Consider the following 22,443-nt stretch of genomic DNA (forward strand, 5'->3'; position numbering starts at 1 on the left):
GCCCCCGCCCGCCCGCCCCGGTGCCCGCCCGGCCCGCCCCGCCCCGGTGCCCGCCCGGCCCGCCCCGCCCCGGTGCCCGCCCGGCGCGCCTCGCCCCTGTGCCCCCGCCCGCCCGCCTCGCCCCTGTGCCCCCGCCCGTCCCGCCCCGGTGCCCGCCCCGCCCCGGTGCCCCCGCCCGCCCGCCCCGCCCCTGTGCCCGCCCGGCGCGCTGTTGTGCCCACGGGACTGGGGTCGGGCCCTTCCCATCCTGGGGCTTTTCCTGCACCCTTCCTGCCCACCATGGCTTGCAGGACGATACTGTCACCCACAACAACATACGCAGCTTGTTCCACCATTCCCCAGTGGATAGCTAAATCCCTCAGTTTCCAGTTCTTTGCTAAACAAAAAACTATAAATGTTTTTGTTAAAACGATTCTTTTCCTCTTTGTTTCAACCAACCTAGTAGCAGGGCACGAGAGTAGGCACGACTTGGAGGCTCTTTGGGCATTGTTTTAAATTGTTCTGCAGAGTAGTCGGGCCAGGTCCCAATTCTACCAGTTTCCCCCTGGCCTTTGTCATTTTCTTTTTCTGTCAACGTTAGCCAGTTCAATATAGGGGTGAGTACCTCAGACTTCTTTTAATTTGCATCATTCTGTGAGTGATGTAGAATATTTTTTTCATATGATTATTAAAAGCTTTGATTTCTTCTTCTGAAAAACTGCCTATTTCTATCCTTTGACCACTTATCATTTGGGAAATGGCTCTTTTACAGATTTGTCTGAGTTTCCTTATTTATTTGAGAAATGAAGCCTTTATCAGGAAAACTTGATGTGAAAGTTTCCTGCTCACCTTCTAATTTTGGCTGTATTAGTTTTGCCTGTGCAAAACAGTATCAAAGTGAGCCTCTCTAGCTTTTGTTTAGTCATAAATTCTTCCCTTATCCTTAGATCTGATAGGTAAAAATTTCCATGCTCCTCAAATTTGCTTTTGATATCAACTTTTATGTCTAAATCATGTAAACATTTCGAGTTTATCTTGGTGTACAGAAGACACGAGTCTTTGCCTAGTTTCTGCTAGATTACTTTCCAGTTTTCCTGCCAGTTTTTGTTGAATAGAGAATGAATTCTTGCTTCCAGAGTTTGTATCTTTGGGTTTATCCTCACTGGGTAACTGTGGTCATTTACTTCTGCACATTGGACGCCTAATCTGGTCCATGGATGAATCTATCGTTTTTTATCCAGGACCAGATTATATCATTGTTGTTGTTATTATTATTATTATTATTATTGGGGGGGCAAGACAGTGGGGTTAAGTGACTTGCCCAAAGCCACACAGCTAAGTCATTATTAAGTGTCTGAGGCCAGATTAAGATACTCCTGACTCCAAGGCCGGTGCTCTATCCACTGTGCCACGTAGCCGCCCCCGACCAGATTATTTTGATGACAGCTTGATATCTGTTACTGCTAGTGTGCCTTCCTTCATCTTTCATTGATTCCCTTGGTATTTCTCCAAATGAATTTTGTTACATTTTTTTCTAGCTCTTCAAACTAATTCTTTTTGGTAATCTGATTGGTATGGCACTGAATAAGTATTAACTTAGGTTGAATTGTAATTTTTATTTTATTATCGACCAACTCATGAGCAATGAATATTTCTCTAATTGTTTAGATCTATATTTGTGTGGGAAAGTATTTTTGTAACTGTATTCATATTCCTAGATTTGTCTGGGCAGGGATGCTCCCAAGCACTATAGACTGTCTGAGGTTGTTTTAAATGAAATTTCTCTTTATCTCTTTCTGTTGGGTTTTGTTGATAATGTATAGAAATGCTGATATTTTATTTGAGTTATTTTGTATTCTGTAACTTTGCTGAAGTTGTTAATTGTTTCAACTAGTCTTTTAGTTGATGACATCAAGTTCTTCATCTGCAAAGAGTGATAGTTTTGTCTTCTCTTTTCCTTATTCCTTCAATTACTTTTTCTTGCTATCGCTATAGTTAATACAATAGTGAATAGTGATGATAATAATGGACATCCTTTGATATTTTGGGGAAAGCTTCAAGTTCATCCCCATTATAGATCATTGCTTGCACTTGGTTTAAAATGACTACTTTTCATTTTAAGAAAAGCTCTATTCCTAATCCATAGAGTTTCAGTGAGGTTTAAATCAGATGGGTTCTCAGTCCATTGAAACATCTTTATTATCCTCATGTCTAGGATAATTTTTCTCCTGACTTTGAAAAAATCCAGCCAAGCATCAGTTTCTTTTTTCCCCTCACTACCCTTTCCCCAGTTGGAAGAAAGAAAGAAAGAAAATTCTTATAACAAATGTGTATAAGCAAATTCCCTACTGACTATGTTGAAAAATGTATGTTTCATTTTGCATTTTGACGCCATTATCTCTTCAGGATGTAGGTGACATGCTTCATCTTCAGTCTGTCTTTTGGTGTTTTATCATTGCATTGATCAGCTTCCCAAAGTTTTTCAAAATTCTTTTTCTTTATGATGCTATTGTCACATATAAATTGTTCTGGGTCTTTACCTCATACAGGTCTTCCCAGTTTTCTCTAAAATTGTGCATTTTATAATTCCTTATGATACAGTAGCATTTCCTGAATAACTTTCATGACCTTTTGGAATATATAGTACAATGCCAGTCTTTCTATAACTTGTAATTACTGCATATACACTGTAAGTTCATCAGCATTTGGAAATTTCCATAATTCTAAAATAATTCACTTTCTCAAAATATCAATATTTATCAGAGTTCATTGTTCTTAATTGAGAGTGAGACTTTTAGGTCTACCAGAAAGGGGAAAAAAAAACGTTTCCCAAGCATTTTTGGGTGAATACATTTATAGTCTATTACAGACACTCAAATATCATAAATTTTCATTGACTTCTGACAATGGTTTTGGTTTTAGTCTTGCATGAAAAAGTGGGTTTCATCTAAAAACTTCCTTTTCTAATCTTTAGTACTCATTGTTATATTTTTCTTCTTCTGACAAGTCTTTTTTCTTCCCATAGTAACAGCAGTTTTTTATTTCTGGACTTCTCTCTATTTTTCCAACTTAAGCAACTTTATCCCATATTGCAGAAGAGCCAACAACAATGTCTATCTTTATTTTATGAGAATTAATTAGACTTTCTCAGCAAGAGTTTGGGAATTCTTAAAGGTATTTTTAAATTTTCAACTGCACTTTCCTTTGAACTTTTAGTATAACTGGTTTTGTTTCCTTCTGTGCTTCCGTGATCTCCCCACACTAACAGCCACTGTGTGCTCCCTCCCTCCCTTTCTTTCTCTTTCTTTCTTTATGTGTCTCTGTCTCCCTCTGTGTCTCTGTCTCTCTCTGTGTCTTTGTCTCTCTCTGTCTCTCTGTCTGTCTTTCTCTCTGTCTCTTTCTCTTTATCTCCTTCTCTCTCTGTCTACAAGGCAGTTGAGGTTAAGTGACTTGCTGATGGTCACCCAGCTAGCAACCCTGCAATATCTCTTAATGGTTCTTGAAACTCTCTTTCAGAGAGCTCCAACTTTTATATGTTTTCCCGGAGTAATAGCTACCCTTAAAAACCACAATTAAAACTGAAGCAAATGAAAGCAGTGAAATGTGTGTGTTTCATGGAATCTAGCATTCAGATGACAACTAATTAAAGATGGGGAAACAGACTCAATGGTGTTTCATCTTGGACTCCCCAAATAAAATCATCCCCAAAAGATTGCTTGTTCCCAGGAGCTCACAGAATGCTCTCTGACTAGTTTATTTATTTTTATTTATTTATTTTTTTAGATTTTTTTTTTGCAAGGCAAATGGGGTTAAGTGACTTGCCCAAGGCCACTCAACTAGGTAATTATTAACTGTCTGAGGCTGGATTTGAACTCAGGTACTCCTGACTCCAGGACCGGTGCTCTATCCACGGCGCCACTTAGCTGCCCCTTCTGGCTAGTTTAAATCTATAATTTTTCTATCCACAGCTTCCAGGGGCCATGGCCCAAAGGAGCTAACCATTTCACCCCTTAATATTTGGCCAGCATTCTGTGATGATCACTTCTTGAACAGTTGCTGCCCTGCTTCGGTAGTGGGTCTCTCCCCACTGGGGATTTCTGATACCAGTGAAATCAAGGTTATGACAAAAAAGATGGTAAAGAATCATGATTCTTTATGCCTGCTCAGTTTGGTTCAGTGCTTAATATACAACTCTAGAAAGGCAGAAATAAATGTGATAAAGACTTTTTGGATAATAATAATGAATAGATTTGAATGAATTTTTCCTTTCTTTTTCCAGTTGATTTCTTAAGGGTGAAAAATTAAGCAATCTGCTTCAGGTTTGAAGATGGCCTTGAAGATTTTCCTGGAAGACGCTTATGTATATGCACCAACTGGATTATCTTTATTAGGACATTTGGAGGCTCCATTTGAAGAAAATTACTTAGAACTGAGCAGACTCTTTCCCAGTGTTTTACAGCACCTGGGCAGGAAGAATGGCTTTACCAGACTCTGTAACAGTAAAAAGTCACTAACGGGTAATTATTTCTTTAAATTCTTTGGGAAATTGTCCACTTGCTGATTAGAGCCTTTTAATTTCACTTGTTCTTTTAATTTTCTAACATATGTTTTTCATCCATTATTTTAAAGAAGCGGTAGGTTTCTGAGAGAAAACAAATTCAGTTCTGGAAGAACTGTACAGTTTTGTGTGCATTCATTTTTTATGATCTTTACATATTAAAATTTTGGTGTTTGTTAAATTTGGAAGGGAAAAAACTATTATTCTAACCTTTGGTTGTTATTAGGTTTATGTCCTTGAGGCAGATTTAAGAAAAATAACCTGGGTCCATGTAATTTTGTACTGAGGAGGAAGCTTATGTCTCCATCTGGGTAGTGAAAACTCTGTGATAGGATGTCTCAGCCTTTAACTAGGTTGGGTCACTGGTGGGTGACTCTTCTAGCACATGTGTGCCCCACAAGGACAGGGTCAACTAGAGAATGTGAACTTTATCCAACGTAGTCTTGACTACACACAATTAATGGGAAGTGAGGCAGGGTGGTGGCAGGATCACCAGCTCTGGAATGTGCTCCAGCTCCTAGAGGAATGGCCCACAATGATAGCACAGTCTCTTCCATCCCCATCTGTCCATTTGGCAGTTGCTTCTCCTGGTCCCAAATAGGGGAATGGCAGCTGCTGAGGTGGTGGTGCTACTGGGGATGAGTCCAGTTCTCCTTTCTTCATTCTTTGTCTGCCTCTGGAGCTCCTCAGAAAGCCTGTCTTAGGGCAGTCCTGGCCTCCCATTAGCTGCCTCTCCGAGGCTGGCCATCCAAAGTCCTGCCAGAAGAGAACCCACTTCAGGTGTTCCAGAGGTTTTTATTGGGACCATACAAGCTGGACTTGAAGCTATTTCATGAATCTGTCCACAAGCATTTTTTATCTAGCCATTCTGTATAAAGAGGGTTATACATATTTGTTGGCTGTCAGGGACTGTCTTTTGTGTTTTTTTTTTTTTTTTTGTATTCCTAGTGCTTACCCTAGTGCTTTCCACATGACTGTGACCATAACTGTGCTACAGAAACTGCTAAACATTGAGAATATAAGAAAGACAAAACCAGTCCCTGCCCTAAAGGAGCTCCCATTTTAATGGATATACAAGCTATAGACAAGATTTGGAGGGAAGGCACATGCATTCTGGGGGACTGGGAAAGAAGACTTGAAAGAGGCCAAGGAGGTGAGGAGGGAGAGCATTCCAATCATTGTGGGTCAGCCAAGGAAGTGACACAGAACCAAGAGCTGGAGGACCAGCCAGAACATGTGGGGGGGGGGGCTCATGAGGCACTCGGGGCTCTCTGGACCACAGAGGGACTTAGAAAACCACACGTTTATCCATTTCTTGTTTTACCATGACATCAGTGCATTCCAGTCAGATAGGAACTGCACCTTACTCCAGCCCAGGATACACTTGAGTGGGTAGGGAGCCCGATGTGACCCATAGGCCATGGATTTGATGTCTTTGCTGGAAAGTACCCAGAGGGGAGGAAAGTGCCAGAAAAATGGAAAGGCCAGGTTAGGAATGACTTTAAATGGCTAACAGAAGATTTTGTTTAGGGTCCTGGAAGCAATAGCAAGTCATTACAGTTTATCCAATGGGGACGTGACTGATCCTTAGGAAGGTCACTTTGGCAGCTGAGTGAGAGAGGGAGGAGAAACCAACCAAAAGAGATAGTGCATGGGTATGGTGGCTGTGTGGGAGGAGAGCAGAGATGTGGCAAAGGCAGAATTGATAGGCCTTGTCCACATTAGGCATGTGAGATGAGTGACAGGGAGGACTTGAGGGTGGCACCTTCATTGAGAGCTTAAGTAGGTGATAGATCCCTTGATAGGAATAAGGAAGTCCTGAAGGAGAGAATGATTTTTGGGGAAACATGATGACTTCAGTTTCAGATGTTATGAGTTTGAATTATCCAAGGGGTGGTTGGGGATACAAAACTGGAGGTCAGGAAAATGGTTAGGCTGGATCCCACTCCTTTTACATAGAGATGATAGTTGAACTCTTGGGAGCTGATGAGGTCATTGACTGAGATAGTATAGAAGTTGAAAAGGGGTCCCAGGACAGAACCTTGAGGAAGACTCATGGTTAATGGGAATGACTTAGATAAAGAACAAGCAATGGAGACTGATTAGGAGCAGTCAGATAGATAGGACAAGAAACAGGAGAGACCTAGAGATGAGAGTATTAAGGAGAAAAGGATGATTGAGTAGTCAAAGATAATGATTGTAAAAAGACCTGTAGATTGGCAATTAACAGGTCACCAGGAGGGAGTCAAGATGGGCAGGTAGTAGGAGCAGCTAGGTGGTGCAGTGGATAAGTGGATAGAGCACTGGCCCTGGAGTCAGGAGTACCTAAATTCAAATCTGGCCTCAGGCACTTCATAATTACCTAGCTGTGTGGCCTTGGGCAAGTTATGTAACCCCATTGCCTTGCAACGCCCCCCCCCCAAAAAAAAAAAAGATGGGCAGTGGATAGAGCACCAGGCCTGGAGACAGTAAGACCTAGTTCAAATTTGACCTTAGACACTTACTAGTTAGCTATATGACCCTGGGCAAGTCATTTCACCTTGTTTGCCTCAGTTTCCTCATCTGTTAAAAATAAGCTGAAGAAAGACATGACAAATCACTCCAGTATCTATGCCAGAAAATCTCAGATGGGAACACAAAGAGTTAGACAAAGCCAAAATGAACAACATCAACATGATAGAGTAGCAGAAAATAAAATAATTCAATTTCTCTGCTGTTGAATCCCTTTCTGGACTCCCTTATTCTTTCCCCAGGCAAGTGTTGATGGGGCAGGAGGCAAGGAAGACAAGTTTCTCCAAGGTCTCCATTTATTGATCCAAATACCAGTGCCTAAATACCTCTCCAGTCTCTAATCCACTCCCACTCCTGTGGCACTTAGTAAGATAAGGCTCTGGTGCTCAAGGACACCAGGTGAAGATAATTTACAGTGCTCCCATACACAACAGTCCCCCCATACACAACAGTCCCTAACACTCGACCAAGCCTCCTCCACAAAGAACTAGAAAATGTACCACAATGAATTCTGATCAGGAAATTCCAAGAATAAGTCACAGTGAGTTGTTTTTCCAACCCTTGGAGACTTAGGGAATCAGAGAAGAATGTGGACCCTGAGGCAGGGTCTAGTCAGGAGCATGCCCCATGAGAGCTGAGCCAGGGCTCAAAGAGATCCCAGGAAATCCCTGAACTAGGTGCTGTTTTCATAGTGAGGTGGGCAGCTGCACAAAGGGATCATGTTTGATAGCACTTGTTCGATTGATCCGGGGAGTTGATTAAGGACTTCATTGTAGGCTCTAGTCTGGGAAGGCAGGGCAGGAGTCCTAGGCCAAAGGGGAGTCATTGTGGGTTAATAGTCTATCCTCAGTCTGTGGAAATGCCTAGCTAGATTTGGAACTTGGTACAAAGCTCATCACTCAGATCCTATCACTCTGAGAGCATTAAAAGCTTGCAGACCCTCAGCGTGAATTATGAAAGTGGTACAAGTATGTAAGAAGACAGAAACTCAGATCAGATGTTCCTCCAGAAGTTTTCAGAGGCCAGGGTGAATATCATGTCCAGAGTCAAAAAGTCTGGAAGAATGAGCAAACCAAAGAAGGAATCCCACCAAAAAAAAGAGCTATCATGGGGTCAGCAAAGCTCAAGGTCAAAAGAAGAGAACAGCTTAAAAACATTTATGGGCAAAGCCTCAAAGACAAATGCAACTGGACGCAAATGCAGCAAGAATTCCTGGAATAACAGGCCAGTTGAATTTCAGCACTAAGTTCAGAGACAAAGAACCATGCATTAGACAGTTACAGGACAAAATCAATTAATTACAAATAAGACAAATAAAGAAATGGCACAGAATCAATCTTGATCATTTCAAAAACAAGAGTTGAAAAGATTAAAAAAGATTTTTAAAAACTGCTTGAGAGAAGTAGAGGGGAAAAATGGGAAAAGAAATGAGAACTGTGGAAGAAAGATGTGAGAAGAAAATCAACAGATTGGAACAAAAGTAAAGTACAAAACCTTATCCAAGACAACTCCTTGAAAAGTAGAATTACTCAAAAGCTAATGATTTCTATAACACATCAAGAAATATTAAAACAGAGACAAAATAGAAGAAAATATGAGGCAGCTCATAGGAAAATCACTGACCTGGAGCACAGATTGAGAAGAGAGATATTTTAAAAATCTTTAGGTAATCTGAAAACCCTGACCAAAATAGACCTAGACATGGTTAAGAGAATTTTATTGATCCACATTCTAACCTGGATGAAAATGACCTGCCCTGAGACAGTATCAGGAATCAAGTAGTAGTAGTTTAATTACTTTTGTTGCAAGGAACAGATTTTCAAATCAGGATTTTATTCCACCTTGCTGTAGTGGAAGCAGGGATTATATTCATGAGTCATAAGTGGGAAGGCAGATCACAGAAAATCATTTTGGGGACTTGAGTGGTTTTCTCAGGGTAACTCTCCAAGGGGAGGACACTACAGATATCCATGAGTCCTGTGGGAATGATTAAGTTATGGTATAGTCTTGGGGGTAATTTATTATTTCACTTGGGTATAGAATAGGTTATCCAGTTTGCTGATTCATTTTACTACACAGGTCAGGGAAAGAATGCAGGCATATCAGGGTAAACAAATTATTCCTGGCCATTTTGTTCATTCTGGCTCCCAAGTCAGGTTCTACCTATGAGAAGGGAATTCCAAGAAATCCAAATTACTTGAATATTCATTGCACCAATATTGATTAATAAGAAAATCACAATTCTTTCTACTATATCACATTTCAAGAAATTACTAAACTGCCCAGATCTTTTAGAATCAGAAAGGTGGAAAAAAGAGGAAGGATAGACTAAGGGAGGGATTACTCAGAAGCAAAACAGATTCTTAAAGGAGTTAGGAAAATAAAGAAAAGTATAAGAGAATAGGATGGAGGGAAATTCTTGAGTGATCATAACTGGGAATGGAATGAAGTCCCCTATCAAACAGAAGGGTATAGCAGACTGGACCAGAAAATAGAATCTAGCAATATTTTTTTAATAAAAAAATCAAAAGATGCACACAGGGTTAAAATAAGAGACTAGAGCAGATTCTCCAGAATTTTACTTGAGCTAAAGTTTAAAAAAAAAGACAAGGATAGTAATCTTGATCTCAAGACAAAGAAACATCAAAAGTGAACCTAATTAAAAGAAATAAATAAGGGAAACTACATTTTGCTTAATGGTATCATAATGAGTAAATTAATATCAATATTAAATATATCTACACCAAGAGGCATAGTATGGAAATTTTTAAAGGCAAAATTAAATGTCACAGGGAAAGATAACAAATCAATAATAGCAGGGAACCTCAATTTGTCACTCTTGGACATAGATAAATTTAATTTAGAAAAAAAAATTTAAATAAAGAACCTGAATAGAATTTAAGAAAAGTTAGATATGATAGACCTTTGGAGACTGAATGGGTACAGAAGGGAATATAATTATTTCTCAGCTGTGCATGGTGTTTTTAACAAAACCTAACCACGTATTTGAGCATACAAAGCACAAGCAAATGCAGAAAAACAGAAATAGGAAATGCATACTTTGCCAAGCATAACACAATAAAAATTACCTTTAATAAAGAACCTTTAAATAAAGAAAAAAACCTTAATTGGAAACTTAATCCTAAAGAATAGGTGGATCAAATCATTGAAGCTATTAATTAAAGATAATGCTAACAATGAGACAGCATACAGAATTTTGAGGACTTAGGGGAAAAAATCTGTAGTAACTTTGGAATAGCAGTTTTAATTGAATGAGTCTGATAGACTACAGAGAATTAAGAATGTGAGTTCAGTTATAATGAGAACTCTTTCAAAATGGTCTTTGCTCTTCAAAATAGCTTCCCATTTAGGAGAATCTCTGAAGTATTTATTATGTTTTCTGTTCCTTCTGTCACATAATCATCTCTAGTATCTTTCCCTCTCCCCTTCCAGAGCACCATCTCCAATGACAAAACTGGGGCCAAGCTTGTGATGGGAAGTAGAGCAGAGGAGTTTTTATTTTTTTATTTTTAGCCACTAGACTTGATTTGAGTACAGGAATCAAATGGTCAGATATGACTTGCAGAAGGTTGCTTTGGCAGCAGTGGGCAGGAGAGACTTCATGGGGAGAAACTTGAAGCATGGTGAGTGGTGACGAGGCTGCCATGGGAATGGAGAGAGGCTGTGGGGAGAGATGCTGGGGCAGCTCCTGGAATGTGTGGAGAGAGAGGGTGACCAGGCCATGTTAAGGTCAGGACCCAGGCAGACTGGAAGGCTCTGACTGCCTTTGACTGAAACAAGGAAGTCTCCAAGGGGCAAGGCCATGAGTTTTCATGGGGAGTTTGAGATGTACCTGGGGATGTGCCATCTGGAATGTCTGAGAGGTGGTTGATGACGCTTGGACCCTGGCTCAGGAGGACATTGGGGTGTGCCTTCTCCTTTCCCTCCTCCTCATTCTTTAAGAGATTCTTTATACAAAGATGGATGGGTATTGATCTTTGCTCTTTGGAAAATCACCTCAGATTTCTGCAGGGCAGAGTCAATCTAAGAGACTCCATGCTTAACCTGTGCTTGATCTTTTGGTGACGTGCGGCCCGACCCGCCTGTAGAGAATGGCAATCTGAAGAAAAAGGAAAAGCTAAGGTGGCCGGACTCCATCTCCTTATCCAACATGTACCAATCCATTGTTTTCTGCCCTTATATGGAAGACATTTACTCCTGTGTATAAAAACAGGGCTGGAGACACTCCAGCTGCCAGCTGCTTTGGTGTACTAAGAAAAGACTTTTGCCTTTCTTTTCCTAAGTTTGCCTCATTGACCAGGGTGAGACCTGAGCCAAAATTTCTTTTAACACTGTTTTGGGTGGGAGGTTGGAATGGGTGACATTTAAGATCCTACAAAATTCTAATCTCATGATTCTGAAACACTAAAAAAATAACCATTTGCCTAGGAACAGTATATAGGGTTTTGATATGCTCATTTCTTTCTTATTTTTTAAACTTTATTTTCCTTGCTTTTTTTTACAACATGAAATAAATAGATTTTTCATGATTTCATATGAATAATTGATATTGCATGCTTGCCTTCTCAGTGAGTGAGGGACAGGAGGGAGGAAAAGAATTCAGAACTTGAAATTTAAAAAAATGAATGTTAAAAATAAAATTCAACAAATATAGCACTAAGCAATTTTAGATCCATTTCATAAAATCATGCTATGAATATTCTACATTTCTGAAACTAAAATTTTGACCTCTTAATCTATTTCATAGAACCATGTTTTGTCTTTTTTCCATTCTTTTTTTTTTTTTCAGGTTTTTGCAAGGCAAATGGGGTTAAGTGGCTTGCCCAAGGCCACACAGCTAGGTAATTATTAAGTGTCTGAGACCAGATTTGAACCCAGGTCCTCCTGGCTCCAGGGCCGGTGCTTTATCCACTGCGCCACCTAACTGCCCCTCTTTTTTATTTTTTAATTGAAATTTTATTTTATTTTTCTAATTACATGCATTGGTAGGTTTTCAACATTCATCCATTTGCAAATTTATGAGTTACAATTTTTTCTACCACACTCCCATCCCTCCCTCCATAGTAGTGAATGGTCTATGTACATGGACATTCATGTCTCTCATTCCATCTTCTCATGGAATCAAAGAACAATAAAGTCTTCCTGATTTTCTTCCTTCCATCTCTATTTTTTCCTTCTCTCTTCTAAAAAAATTTTAAATTCATTTTGAATTTAAATACATAAAGACAAAAAAGGGAACATTTCTATGTACATAGGACAACCTAAAAAGGGGATTCACTATATTACCATGAATTAATATTTCACAGTTTAATTTTGTGAAAATTACATATATAACACTCATTGTTTTCAAAGCTATTCACTTTCATGATTCTTTTTATATTTCATTTTTCTGGTGTTCACTTTTTATTCTCTTTTAGTTATTAAAAGCATACTTCTTTTCAAGACATCGTTACTTTGTTAGTATAGGTGGAAGCACTAAATACATTGTGCTGATAAAGAAGTTTGAAGCTAGAATTTCTGGATAATTTAATCATTTTATTAGTAGAGAATTAGTAGTGGTTAGTAGCATTATTATTAGCATGGTTATTAATAAAAGGATTGTTATTTGACAGTGATTCAGAACATGTATGTTCTTTTAGAAGAGAAGTGGCAAAATATCTTTGATTGGTTAAGTTAATGAGAGAAAGAATATTACTGAGAGAGACTGAGAATGGTGTCTTGTCACCCTTGGACCTCTTTCCAAAACCACCACCTCCAGCTTTAGGCATCTAGTAAAAGCCTGAACTTTTCAAAAACCCAGAAGGCCTTTTCTTTAATTATATATGATTAATAAGGTTTTATATAAACTTTTAAAAAAGTCTCCTGTTTTCCCATCTCTTAATAATATCGAATTTTAGATAGTCTTCAACACTTCAAGATCCACAGGAAAGGTCAGAAGGAAAGGAGATCAGTGATTGTTGGAGGCTTCTTTGTCCCACAGGATCCCAAGGCAACTCCTTGTTGACCTAATAACAATCAAGATTTCAAATGTCACAGATGTCACAGAGAATCTTCTAAAGACTTTTGAAAACTGATGACTTCTCCACACTCTGGGTGGTTCTCATAGGTACAAATGATATTCCCAGGAAGGACCCAGAAAGTCTTAGCCAAGATGAACAAAGCATTGGCAAGAAACTTAAAGACCATTAGGACATACTGGCTTTTATTATTGCCACTCATGTCAGTCAAAGAATACAGAAAAGAAGAGCTAGTTTGGGATTGAACATTGGGTTATGAAGATGTTACCTAAAGATGGGCAGCCAAATTCTAGACCTGGCTTCAAGCAGTGATAACAGACTCAGTTAGGAATGGATCCCTGCATATTAACTTAGAAAACCACAAATGAATACTCTGCATTATCTTTCTTTTGTTAAGCATTTCCCAATTACATTTTAATCCAATCTTGGCAGGATTATGGCAGTTTGGCTGTAGGTTGTGAGTCTGACACCTCTGGCGTAAAGTATAGTAAGACCAACTCCTGAGGGAGGACGTTGGCTTCAGACGGAAGGGATCTAAGAAAGACTGACAGCTGTGTTTTTGCCTTGGTGTCTTCCAAATACAACTCAAAAGGTTTAAGATTGAAAAGGATAGAGGGAGAAAACTACCTCAATTTATCCATCTAGTTAGATACAATAGAGACTAGGTGAAACAAAGAAGACAGGTGTTTTCAGGAAGCAATATTTAAGGAAGGAACCAGTAAAGTACATAGACACCATTCCCAAAATTTAGGCAAAGATGATATGAACATAAGGTCCTGGTGTAGAGAGGAGTAACGAGCCCTTGCTGCCTCTTAAGATTTTGGGACTAGAATATATTTTGTTCAAAAAGAAATAGTTCAGTTAAAGGGGAGTCATAGTGTTCCATATAAAGAAGGTACACTTGCAAGATCATTCAGTGACAAGGGAAGGAGTGGGAAGGTGGAGAGTCACTTTGGAAAATTGATAAGTATAGACTGATGGAAGGAAAATAAGTAGTATTTTGAAGAAATGGTTTGAGAACATCTGGAACTTGGCAAAAGCCAAAGTAGTTTCACCTAGATCTGGTCTCACCAGGCCTTTAGGTGAGGAAGCCATGGGGGCTGGATGGATGGACAACTGGTCATTTGGACCTGGTTGAAAGGCTAGATCCAGAGTGTTTATTAGTGACTTGTTCAGAAGGTCTCTTTGGTGACTGTTTTTCTCAGGGTCTAGGAAGGCAGAATGATCAGATGACTCAAACTGGAGAAAGTATGAGCCTACAGAGAATGCTCTCCATTGGAGATTTAGCGGCAGACCTTTCCTGATGCACCTTCCTCATCTTATTTCTCTCCCTCCAACCTGAAAGGACTTTATGTTCACTTTGCTCATGTAAATATGAGGGGAGGGACTGTTTAATTTGTAGTTCCTACACATTGAAGGCACTGTTGCTTAGCTGGTTGATTACAGGCTTATTAACAATTGGCTTACAGGAACCACAGAATGAAATGATGATAGGAACTATTTTCTTTTTGGTTTTTGAATCTCCAGTTGATAATACAGTACTTGGCAAGTCATCACCATCATAATAGCTGATATTTTACTTTGTATATGAGGATTTTCAAAGTGCTTTATATCTGTTATCTCATTTGTTTTTATAGAACAACTCTAGGAGGGAGGTACTATTAATACCCCCATTTTAAAAATGAGAACATTGAGGCAGACAGCAGTTAAATGACTTGTTGAGGTGTCCGAGCCTGGATTTGAAATCATGTTTTTTAATTATAGGACCAGCACATTCTTAAGTCACATAACTATTCTCAAGTCACTATCCGTTGTTTGCCTTGGTCTCATTTGCAAATAATCCTTGGGATTATAAGGATAATAATCCTTCCCTCCCAGTGTTGTGAGGATCAAATGAGATAATATTTCTAAAGAGGTCTACAAAATTGAATGTGCTCTATGAATGCTCTGAAGATGCAATGCCACCTTGGTGCCAGTAGGTGCTTCATAAATGCTTGTTGAATTAGGACTAAACTGCTCAGGTTTGCAGAGGAAGCAAGACCTGTGAGACTGGAAGACCCTTGTGGGAGACTCCTGACACAGCCACGGGCAGTTCCCAAGCTGTGAATGCAGAGATTGTCTATTGGGAAAGGAAGTTCTTTACTCGCCTTCCTAAACTGATGAAATGATAGATTCAGTCAAAAATAAAAATACAGAAGTTTGCTTTCAAAATTACTTTCCTCACGACCAACCCTGTGAGGTTTGTTATCCATATACAGGTGAGTAACAGGCTTAGAAAGGAAAGACTTTGGTCCAGGAACACTTAGGTCCCTGAACTCAGAGTCCAAGGCCATTTCTGCTTCTCTATGTGTTGTGACTTCATAACCCTAACTGGGGATTGTTTTCAGACTGTTCTGGATTATTGATGGTGGTACTTTTGACACCATTCTGATAGGTTTCCAGGACTTTGTTTTTTCAGCACTATCCATAGAAAATTGAATCTTGGAATGAATTTTTCAATCTTCACAAAATTATTTAATACTTTGATCCTTTTGCAAGATTTTGGATTGTGTTTCATATATTTTGAAAACTGGGGGCAGCTAGGTGGCATAGTGGATAAAGCACCAGCCTTGGAGTCAAGAGTACCTGGGTTCAAATCCGGTCTCAGACACTTAATAATGACCTAGCTGTGTGGCTTTGGGCAAACCACTTAACCCTGTTTGCCTTGCAAAAGAAAAACACCTAAAACCAAAAAAAAAAAAAACCCTGGTCTTTTTTTTGGCAAGGCAGTAGGGTTAAGTGACCTGCCCAAGGTCACACAGCTAGGTAAGTATTAAATGTCTGAGGTCAGATTTGAACTCAGGTCCTCCTGACTCCAGGGCTGATGCTTTATCCACTCCGCCACCTGACTGCCCCCCCCCAAAAAAAAACAGTATTATAGGATAGAGACTCTCAGGAGGGGGAGACAACAAGGGAAAAGGGTGATAACTGTAAAAATGAAAGACATCAATTCAATCTAATTAAAAAAAATAAAAGGTATCAGTTAAATCTAACTTGATAATCTAGCCAAACTTGAAAGACAAAGCCCCAACAGCAGATTTGTACGATATCCAGCTGAGCTCCCATCTTTACCCCCCCAACACTCCGCCAAACCAATATAGACCATGTGGCCATCTGAAGCCAGAGTGTGTGGCAGAAGACAAGATAGGTGTCTGTAGACACTCTGGGGACAGGTTTGGATCAGGAGCACCCTAAAAGATGCCCAGAGAGAGAAGGTTCCAGGCTCATACCAGGACACCTGAGACTCCAACAGGAAGGTGGGAACAGGCACCAACTGGCAGCTGTGCCAGCTGCTACCCAATCCCAAGTCACAGATCTAGGGTGGATCAAGGAGAGGACCTGTACCCAAGGTTCTAGGCTGCGTACCAGATCCCAGGAGTAGAGCAGGGTCTCTGGTCTATCTTCAGGTCCACCTCAACACTGGAGAAAGGAAGCCTGCTGTGCTCTGTTGGGATGAATAGGACTTTGTAGCTCACTACTAGGGAGTCAGCAGCAGCTCCATTTGTAGGTACAGAGACATGGCGCAGCAATTAGTTTTTGCTGGGATTAGTCCATTGCGGGACTACTGGAGGCTGCAGGTCCCCATCCTGAGCTGGTCCTGAGACCCAGAATAACACAAGGTTCAGTTCCCCAGTAAAGTAGTGATGAGACCAGCCCAGACCTTCCCTCCAGCAATAGGCAGAGCCTTGTTCTAACATGTGGTCTGGAGTCAGAAATCTAGAGGGAAGAGTGAACCCCAACAACAAAGCAATCTGAGCACAAGTTCTTGCGACAGTTCTGCTCAAGACAAATCCAGAGGAGAATGATTCCAAAACAGTTACCATCAAAAGCTCAGAGAAAAATGTTGTTGGACCTAAATACAATGAGAGTTTCTGCCAGAAACAGCCAGTCCAATACATATTAAGCACAACTATGTTCTCAGCCCTGCAGTTCCTGCTCTCAAGTTTATAGAGTAATATATCCACCAGCAGGTTGTAGAGGGCATAGTTGTTGCTGTTTGTCCTTTTCAAAGAAGACTCTGACGTCAGGGAGGTGATGCCATGACATGCAGGTGGCTTGAATTGGAGTGAGAGGGGGCTATGCTACGTCACCAGCCTTACTTTTCCGGAGCCATCTGCGTCTAGGGGCCAGATACAGACCAGGATGACTACAGATGACTCTGGATGTGAGCCAGTCACGGTTAAGTGACTTGCCCAAGATCACACAGCCAATAAATGTCTGAGGCTGGATTTGAAGCCAGGTCCTCTTGGTGCTTTTTCCACTGCGCCACCTAGCTACCCCTTTGTTTATCTACAAAGCATAAGCAATTAAAAGAGGGAGGGTACTGGAATGAAGAGCCAGGAAAGGCTTCCTATAGAAGATGAGATTTTAGTTGGAATTTAAAAGAATCCAGGGAGGTTGGTAGTTGGAGCAGAGGAGGGAGAGTGCTTCAGACATGAGGCACAGCAGAGAGAATGCTCAGAACAAGAGATGGAGTGTCTTGTTCTGAATAGCCAGAAGGCCAGTCACTGGATTGAAGAGTTTCTGTTAGGTAGTAAGGTGTAAGAAGAATGAAGGAGTAGGAATTATGAGGGACTTTGATTTTATATTTGTTCCTTGAGACAGTTGGGTGCCACTTGAATTTTTTGAGTGGGGGAGTGACATGGTCAGCGGTAACTCCCTTTAGTGGCTGAATGGAGGATGGATTGAAGTTAGGAGAGCCTTGGGGCAGGTAGACCCACCAGTGACTACAGCATAGTACAGGCATGAGGTGATGAAGGTCTACACTGCACTGGGGACAGTGTCAGGAAAGGGGGTGTATTTGAGAGATGCAAAGCTGAAATCACAAGCCTTGGCAACAGCTTGGATATGGGGGTGAGAAATAGGAGTCAAAGATGATCCCTGGGTGTTTCAGCCTGAGGTTGAGTGATGCTGCCCCCTATGGTAATAGGGAAGGTAGAAGGTGGGGGAGAAGAGTTAGGGGGAAAGGAATGAATTCTGTTTTGGGCATGTTAAATTTATGGTTTCTTCTGGACATCCTGTTCAAGCTATCTGAAAGGCAGTTCAAGACACGAGACTTAAGGTCAAGAGATGACTTAGGAGTAGGATAGATAGGTTTGAGAATATTGTATAGAAATGTGAATTAAAGGGGGTAGCTCTGTGACACAGTGGATGAGCAGCAGCTCTGGAGTCAGGAGGACCCGAATTCAAATTTGGCCTCAGACACTTAATACTTAGTTGGGTGACCTTGGGAAAGTCACTTGACCCATTTGCCTTGCAAAAACCAAAAAAAGCAATGGTGATTAAATCTATGGCAGCTGATGAGATCAGCAGGTTAAGTTCTGTAGAAAGGCAAGAGAAGTGGGCCTGGGATAGACACCTTCAGTTAGATTGGATAGGTTAGGGGAGAACCAGGAGAGTGAGAGTGAGAGAGAGAGAGGGAGACGGAGAGAGAGAGAGGGAGACGGAGAGAGACAGAGACAGAAATGCAGAGATAGAGAAAGAAAAGGAGAGGAAGAAAGAGAAGATAGGAAAAGGGAGAGAGAAAGAGGAGAGGAGAAGGAGGAGAGAGAAATGCAGAGATAGAGATAGAGAGAAAAGAGAGGAAGAGAGAGAGAAGATAGGAAAAGAGAGAGGAGAGGAGAGACAGAGACAGAAATGCAGAGATAGAGAGACAGAAAGAAAAGAGGAGAGGAAGAGAGAGAGAAGATAGGAAAAGGGAGAGAGAGAGAGGAGAGGAGGAGGAGGAGAGAGAGAGAGAGAGAGAGAGAGAGATTAACTATGTCAAAGGCTGCAGAGAGGTCAAGAAGGGGGAGGACTGAAAAAAGGCCATTGGATTTGACTTGAAATCATTGATAACTTTGGAGAAGGCACTTTTGTTGGAATGATGAGGTAAAAAAAACCGGTTTGTAGGGAGTTGAGTGAGTGTGAAGAGGGAAAGTAGAGGCATCTATTGACTTTCTTGAGTTTAGCCATAAAGGGAAACTAAAGGACAATGATAGCAGGGATGGAAGGATCAAGTGAGACATGGGCATGCCTGTAGTCAGTAGAGAAAGAGCCAGTAGAGGGAGCAATGAAAATAAATGAAAGAGGGGGAATGGTAGACCAGTCTGTTGGAGGAGATGGCTTGGAATGGTATTGCTTATGCAGAGAGCTTTGCCTTGGTAAGCAGTAAGGCCAGTTCTTCATGTGAGACAGGTGAAGGAGGTAATGGTAGAAGGTAGATGAAAAAGAGTGAAGAGAGAATTCCCAGTGAATGGCCTCAGTTTTTTTTGTATAATATATGGTGATGCTCTCAGCTGAGAGGGTAGGGATAGGGGGAACCATAGGAGATATGAGAAGGAATGAGAAGGTTGGAAGAGCAGATATGGATCAGGATAATGAGTTGAACAGGGAGGTATATTGTAGGATTCCCTAACATTGTGAACAAATTTACAGTGGGCCAAAGTGGTTACATGATTTTTCTCTACGTTTGTCAGCAGCTTGTCTGTTGGAGGGGAGGTGATGGATGGTGGAGGTGATCCAAAGCTGAAGCTTGGCTGGATGCAATTAGTGAAAAGAAAAGGGAATGAGAGACTCAAGAGAATGGTGTAGAATTGAACTGATTTCCTAAGAACTCAAGATGGGGAGGTGAAGAGAGAGTGGCTAGCGCAGGGTGATGGGCTCGGGAAGCACTAAGAGGTTAGGGGATTTGAAGTCATGATGTGAATAAAGATTAAGGGTTTGATAAGGGGAAGACAGAGCAATAAGTAGAAAACAATAGATTATGATCAGATAGGGGATTTTGGAGATGGTGCATTTGTGGGTGATGGCAAGATCAAAGACCATCTATGTATATGGCTTTGAAATGGTATGAAGGAGCAGTTCATGGGATGTAAGTAGGTTGAGCAACTGAATGAGTTAGGGTGTTTGTTTGTATATCTGTTGATAGTCACTACTATAAGGGCAGGAGTGGAGGAGGAGAGAAAAATTGTGAAGCAGGTACTGAAATTGTTGAGGAAGGAAGGACAGTAACCTGGATGTCTGTAGGCACCAGCTACTAGGACTTTGATTGGGTGCTAGGTAGGGATTGCCTGAACCTCATAGGAGGAGAGATTACTGAGTGATAATAGGAGGACTGGCCACCAGTACTATGGTCAGAGAGTGGCAGATAGAGCTTGTTGTTAGAAGATGGAGAGGAAAAGATTTAAGATGAAGGCAAATTTGTATAACAGGCAATCCAGAGGACACAGTAGAAGCAGTGGTGGCATTTAGCTGGGATTTGGGGTGAGAAGGTTGAGGGGGTGGGAATAAGCAACTGGGGGTAGGGAAGGCAGTTTGGTTGATGACCAGTAGGGGTTCAGAATCACTGAGAAGTTTAAGGTGTGATTGAGTATGTTCATCATTGTATGGAAGGCACCATTCTTCCCAGTGCAGACTGAGATGAAAGAGTCTTATGGAAGGCTCTGTTTCATCTTTTCTCTTCCCTCTGAAGGCTGGAGACTAGGCAGGAGATGGAAGTTGAATCTGCCACAGCAGAAGATGGAAGTGCTGCTCTCAACCCACTTTCCTCTTTCTCTTCCCTCAGAGCATATGCACAGCAGGAGATGGAAAGTACAGTCAGAATAAGGTCACTCTCCAAGAGCACTTAAGAAAAAAATTGGAAAAGAAATGAGAGCTATGGAAGAAAGAATTTCCCAAATAACAGAGGTCCAAAAATTGGAATGGATCAAAGAAAATTCAAAGGCTCCATGAGACAAAAAGAAATATTAAAGTTAAAAAAAACCTTGTAAGTTATCTTAGGGTAAAAACAGCCGACCTGGAAAACACCAAGGATTTAAAATTTAAGAATCATTAAATTATCCAAAAGCCATGGCTTAAAAAAAATTGTTGACATCATATTTCTTTTTTCCTATTCTTTAAAAAAATATTTTCTTTATTTGTTTTTTTCCAACTACATGTGATGGTAGTTTTAACCAATCATTGTTTTTTCATGGTTTTGGGTTTTACATTTTTTCTCCCTCCCTCCCTTTCCTCCCCCTCTTCCTGATAGAAAGCAATCTGATATAGGCATTACATTTCTAACTGATAAACAATAGATCCATATTGATCATATTCTGAGAGAAGAATCAAATATAAATGCAAGAAAGAAAAACATTAGGAAAAAATGACATAATACATGAAACAATTTTTAAGAATTGAAGATAATAAGTTTTGGTCTTCATTTAAACTCCACAGTTCCTTCTCTGGATATGTATGGTATTTTCCATCATAAGTCTTTAAAAATTGCTTAGACATCATGTTTCAAGAAATGCATTTCTACATGTATAAGATGTGCCCTTTTTCAAAAAATTTGGGATCTAAACTGGGAATGACTTATACGGTGGTTGTAGATTTTTTGATTTGCATTTCCCACTTTTTCGTGCTTGTTAACTTTGCGCTCATCATTTTGTATTTGTTACCAGTATATTAGGTGACATTTTGCAATGTTCTGCCCAGAAATGGCTCAGAAAAAATTTTTGTTCAGTGCTAAAGTAAGTTCAAAGTGATCCAGTTTGCAAAAGTGAATGGAAAGTGTTCTACTGAACATCAGTTTGATCCTCCTCCATTTGAGAAAACAATCTGAGCCTGGCTCTGGGAAGAAGAAACCTTACTGAAAATGTCCCAGCAGAAGAAGGCTGTGAGAGGCAAGGCAACCAAATGGCCCGAGTTAGAGAGAGCATTGAAGAGAGGGATTGAAGAGCAAAGAGCCATTGGAATTCCTATGTCCACCAAGGTGGTTCAGCAGGAGGCCAGAAGAATAGCTGATGAAAAAGAAGTGACTGATTTCCAAGGAGCAGACAAGGGGAGCTTCAGGTTCATGAAACAGAATGGACTAAGCATGTGTCCACACCCCAGACTTGTCCAAAAGATGCCTGAAAATTGTGAGCAGAAGGTTCTGGAATTTCATGATGAATAAAACCCGAGTTCAATAACTATGTAATACATTTTTTTCCAAATTTTGGGCCCTCAAATTAAGGTACATCTTCTATATAGGGAAATACGGCACTTAGCTCTCAGAACTAGAATGCAAAGTGCAAATAGAATTCAGGTTGTGAACATTACCCCAAAGTGAAAATTCTAGGAAAATCCAGCCAGATCAATGAAAAAATACTGCAAGCAGTCAGAAAGAAAGAATTCGAGTCCTGAGGAGCCACAGTCTAGATCACACATGACTTAGCAGCAACTCTTAGAAAAGAGCAGAGAGCTTGGGGCACACTCACACCCAAGAGTAACTTACCCAGAAAAGCTGAGTAGAGTCCTAGAGGAAAAAAATGAATTTTTTTTTTTTAGTTTTTTTTGCAAGGCAAATGGGGTTAA

At 40.5% G+C, this 22,443-nt stretch overlaps 1 protein-coding gene across 12 annotated transcripts in view; it reads left to right on the top strand.

The window, feature by feature from the left end:
- PASK (PAS domain containing serine/threonine kinase) overlaps positions 1-22,443 on the top strand; it is an 82,103-nt gene that overhangs the window by 970 nt on the left and 58,690 nt on the right. For 10 of the 12 annotated variants that reach the window (XR_012469296.1, XR_012469295.1, XM_074190706.1 and 7 more), the window contains exon 2: positions 4,259-4,496. Coding sequence is in view for 9 of the 12 variants with exons in the window: in XM_074190706.1 (XP_074046807.1) it covers positions 4,307-4,496 (190 nt within the window). In the remaining 3 variants the exon portion in view is untranslated. Of the gene's footprint in view, positions 1-1,859; positions 3,154-4,258; positions 4,497-22,443 lie in introns of those variants that run through there. The other 2 variants (XM_074190707.1, XM_074190713.1) reach the window with 2 other exon arrangements.

Source organism: Macrotis lagotis, chromosome 6 (genome assembly GCF_037893015.1).
Source record: "Macrotis lagotis isolate mMagLag1 chromosome 6, bilby.v1.9.chrom.fasta, whole genome shotgun sequence".
NCBI classification, from domain to species: Eukaryota; Metazoa; Chordata; class Mammalia; order Peramelemorphia; family Peramelidae; genus Macrotis; species Macrotis lagotis.